Below are 4,983 nucleotides of genomic sequence, written 5' to 3' on the forward strand. Positions count from 1 at the left end.
CCGAGGGGTTCTTCCCCTCGCGAGACGGATTCGGAGGTGAACGACAACGGCAAAGTACGAAGGATCGAATTGACGAACGATCATCATCATTGGAAGTCGCGTTCCAGCTCTCACCCCCCCCCCCCCCCCACCGACGTTCGCGACACCGTCGACGCGCCTGCGGTGCGCATCCTGACGACGCGTTATCTGCTGACGACGACTGGCTACAAATACTTAGCCATTGGTATCACGATTAAGTCACCGTGGTACGGTATACCCGCGCCTTCGTACGTGGATATCGCCCTGGGAGATAAGCAGGGCAGGGAAATCTCTCTGACGATCGATATGTGGAAAGGACTGGTCGAGCGCAAACGTGACATATTGTCGTGTCTGCGATCCAACCTCGTCGACGGAACTCGCCCCCCTCGCCTATATCGATTGGAGACATGACGCTGCGATTCGCATTGATCAACAACCTGTCGATCTTGCGTATGGAGCTACCCAACGTCTAGCTCGTCTGGCAATGTCGCTCACCATCCTGCTCTCGCTGTACGATTTTCAATTTTGCGTCGATCGCATCGTCTCGGCGCTGAGCGCGGTGACCGAGGAAGTCGACGCGAAGTATTCGCGCTATCGAGAGATAGCCACCAACGCGATCAAGACGGGAACTTCGGGTAAAACTGCGATACTGAAGAGCGAATTCTTCGATCCTAACAACATCGTCGACTGTGAGATTACCGCTCTCTGTTTCCGATCCTAATGTCACGATGCATGTTTACAAATATATATTCATACACGCAAAATAATGTAAACGCACGTCGACGTACGTATATTTTTATTTTTCAAAATAAAAAACTACCGCTTGCGCGCGGATATCTCATCTACGTGTTCTCTCTTTTTTTTCCTTTTTTTCCCCAGATCCGTACCTATCTCGACACGATCCCGCGCTCCCCAGATCCCCCGACTCCGCTTACTCCACAATCGCCGCGATACGCGGAGAAGGATTGAAACAACCTTCGAACCGAGAAAAACAAGAACGAAGAAAGGTGATCGGGACCCGAGAAAAGAACGACCTTGAACGCATTTTCGCGGGACGTCGATAGGAGCGACCTTGAACGAGTTTGAACGAGTTTGAACGAGTTCGAACGCGTTAGACCTCTTTCGGAAGAACGCGCGATTTCCGCGCGCGGTCGATAATTCGCGATTTCCGCCCGGTCGATAACGCGCAATTTCCGGCCCGCGCGGTCGATAACGCGGAACCGCCGATCCGAGCGCTCCCTCGGAACGCCCGGTCTCCCGCCCCAAATCTCGGTGGCACCACTGCGGCGCGATATTCCTAATTACCCGCCTAGGGAATTTACGTCTTACAAGTACCCAACAAATACCAGTAAATAGCCTTCCCCCCGCGTCGAACTCCCCCCCTCGCCTTGTAAATACTAGTAAATTGCCTAGGGACTTTTTCCCCCGCAGTTCCCCCCCTCCGATGACCCTTAACACTTTCCCTCGCCCCCCTCGCCCACCTCTTACGGCGTCCCCCCGCGTGAGCAAGGCCCCCCGACCCCCCTAACCGCATGCCTGAGTACCGGAGTACCTGTTACCCTGCTACTGCCAGCCTTCGGCGATGTCCTCGTCGTCGACGTCTATCAAATCGACGTCGATGTTCCCACGACCGCCCTTGTCCTCCTCGTCGTCGTTGTCGTCATCATCAGCGTCGCCTTTATCGCCACGCTGTTCCGTCGAAACTGAAGAATCAAACCGCGCAACGTCGCGATCCATGCTGCGCATCCTCGCAGCGAACAGCTTAATATGGTTTCGTAATTTTTTAATGACTGACGCAATGAGGGTTCTGCACAAAAAAGTAAATATCATTAATAAATGAATGAATATATAAATGAATATATAAATGAATATATAAATACTGTTATTCATTTTTACGAACTTACATGCGGTCCAACATCCGTGTGTCCTCGTCGACGCGGATCGTAAGCTCGAAACAGGGCGGCGCTCTCTCCGTGATACTCCTCAGACAATGCTGCAACTGCAGCATCGCATTATGGACGTTCAATTCGTCCATAGCCATAGCTGGGGACGTGGTTTGACTTTGCACCTTTGCACACACTTCTTTCAATTCAGTTACTTTATCCATTGTGTTTAAAAAATTTGCAACAAGACTGCGGACAGACTACACCCAAGTCTAGTCTCGAGTTTTTATATATCGAGGATGTGCAATCAAAGAAGGATATTGTGTAATGAAAACTATTTTAAAAATAGCATTTGCATACAGGGAAAATGCATTTTTTTATCAAACCGACTCATCCGCCGGAATCGTCGACGCATTTTTTCCACCCCGAGACCCCCGCCGCAACCTGTCCGCGCTATAGGTAACGAGCCTCCTCGCGTAAGCCGCTCGTCGCGATCGCGCTCATATCGCTACGCACCGTCATCGCAGTTCCGCAGTCTCTCTCGCTTTCTCTCGCTCTCGACAATGTGGCTCGTGCGCGTAATCGCGTTAACCGCATGTTTTATCGCTGTGAAGTGCATTAATCCCACGGACGAGAATTACGCGCTAACGATCGATTACCTGCAGAAATACGGATATCTGACCAAAGATGTGGACGCGTTTCCGGCTCAGAGACGAAACGACGTTCTTCGTAACGCCATCGAGGAATTTCAGCAATACTACGGTTTGCCCGGCGATGGAACGCTTGACAACGAAACGCTGCAATTGATGGTTAAACCGAGATGTGGTTTCCGAGATATCCTGAAGCATGGAACGAGAGCGAGTCTATCCAAATGGCCGAAAACGCACCTGACGTGGGATTTTTACGTAGCCACCAAGGACGAGTTGAATACCGCGCGGGCCGCGTTCGACCTGTGGTCGCAGCATTCGGCATTGACATTCGAACGCTCCGGAACGAATCCTGACATTATAATATCTTGGCGAAACCTACGTCACGGTAATACGAATATCAAGGTAAACGGCCCAAATTGCTCGGATAAATTCGACGGTCCCGGTGGCGTGCTCGCCCACGCGTCTCTCCCGACGGACGAAGCGGGGTTCGTTTCCGAGGTGCACGTCGACGGGGACGAGCCGTGGCACATTTACGTCAGTAAAAATCCCTCGGATAAGTACTTCCTGCATTACACGCTGACGCATGAGATCGGTCACTCTCTCGGATTGCTGCACAATAAGCGCACGACTTCGGTGATGTTCGCGTACTCGCCCGACAAGCCGTATCCGGTTAAACTCGACCAATACGATATTATTGACTTTCACCGTTTGTACGGTGAAAAAATGATGAACGAGCCCCCGCAGACGCCGCCGGCGCCGCCGTCGCCGGACCTGTGCACCCTTGATCGCGTAAACACGATATTGATTTTGGAAAAGCGAATGTACATCTCGTACAAGCGTTACGTTTGGTCGCTCGATCTGGGCGGTAGGACGTACAATGGACCTGTAGCCCTGTCGAATCACATGAGCTTTCTTCACAACAATTACACGCGCATAGCTGCCGCCTATCAATCTCCGTCCGGTGATCTCATGGTGTTCGTAGATAATTCGGTATACATGGTTCAATATCCGGAATTTACTCTGCGACCAAATTGGCCGAAGACCTTGCAAGAACTCGGATTTCCCGCAAAGACGACAATCAACGGAGCGGTAAACACCCACAGAGGACGTTCCTTCGTGCTGTTCAACGGTAACTCGGTGGGCGAGATAAACGAATGTGAGAAGAGAGTTGTCAGATTTACGCCTCTCGAGGCGACGTTTCCCGGAATACCGACCGGCGTGACGTTGATTTTCCGATACGTCGACGGCAATCTGTACTTCACCACTCGGACGCAGTTCTACAGATTCAATGAATTTACGAAAACCGTCACGGCTGCCGGTAAATTCGATCTACGGATGCTGAATATCGTCTGCCCTAAGACTGAACTGTTGCAACAGTTGCGCGATCTTCTCGATCGAATCGTACGCGTCGGCGATTTAACGTCACCGGCAAGCGATTCGGACGATGACGACGACGACGGCGGCGTTCAGCTTTCCGATCGCCGTACCAACCGAAGAAAGTAGAGGACTGCGCAAATCCCCACACCACACCACACATCGCGCGATATAAGTAAGAACTTTTCTACTTATACCGATGTGTCCCCCCAAAGCATCAGTATCGCATCGTCAGCCGAATACGACGCGGAAAAAATAAGAAACGAACGATACTATAGCGTGTGTGCGAAATGTTCTCGACGTTGACCGATCGACCCGCGCCGAGGGATCTTTCCCCTCGCGAGACGGATTCGGAGGTGAACGAGAACGGCAAGAGACGAAGGATAGAATCGACGGACGATCATCATCATCATCATCATCATCGGGAGTCGCGTTCCAGCTCTCACCTTCCCAACGACGTTCGCGACACCGTCGTCGCGCCTGCGGTGCGCATCCTGACGACACGTTATCCGCTGACGACGACTGGCTACAAATACTTGGCCATCGGTGTCACGGTTAATTCACCGTGGTACGGTATACCCACACCACGGTCTTACATACAGGTCTGGAGACTACCGCTAATTCTAGTGGTGGGGGCATGGTCGCTTATCGAGGATGCATTTAGTTTCTAGCATAGCCACTACTTGTCGCTGTCATCGAAGTCCGCAGATGAACGTAACCCGAAAACTCGTATAGCTGAAGCTAGCAGCGGGCGCTAACAGCAAAACGTCTCGCGGAAGGGACACGTTCAAATGTCATGTGGGTTCCTCGGGGGGTACGAACGTATCGTAGGCTAATTATTAACGGCCGTACTGACAATGCCGGAGATATCTGTTTCTACGATTGTGTTTAAAATTAAAAAACTTTTTGAAATATGACGAAGTGGTGTGCGGTACCGAATTGCAAAACCGGTAGCAGAACCGAGCAGAAACGTTCTCTATTTCGAGTGCCGAAAAACATTGATATGTGGAAGAAGTGGGAAAAAGTTATTCCGGGTATTGTGCAGTTGTGCCAGACGG

At 51.3% G+C, this 4,983-nt stretch overlaps 1 protein-coding gene across 1 annotated transcript; it reads left to right on the top strand.

Annotated features, from left to right (window-relative positions):
- Positions 1–2,464: 2,464 nt before the first annotated feature.
- Positions 2,465–4,054, top strand: LOC139780797 (matrix metalloproteinase-18-like). Its single transcript, XM_071719512.1, has one exon. The coding sequence runs from the start codon at positions 2,465–2,467 to the stop codon at positions 4,052–4,054; it is 1,590 nt and encodes a 529-aa protein (XP_071575613.1).
- Positions 4,055–4,983: the final 929 nt, after the last annotated feature.

The sequence above is a fragment of the Temnothorax nylanderi genome, unplaced genomic scaffold, assembly GCF_030848795.1.
Source record: "Temnothorax nylanderi isolate EJ_2023f unplaced genomic scaffold, tnyl_v1.0 TNYL_tig0298_pilon, whole genome shotgun sequence".
Lineage (NCBI taxonomy): Eukaryota > Metazoa > Arthropoda > Insecta > Hymenoptera > Formicidae > Temnothorax > Temnothorax nylanderi.

Excerpts from the sequence above, each read along its gene's own strand:
- LOC139780797 (XM_071719512.1), top strand. The coding sequence starts at position 2,465 with ATGTGGCTCGTGCGCGTAATCGCGTTAACCGCATGTTTTATCGCTGTG.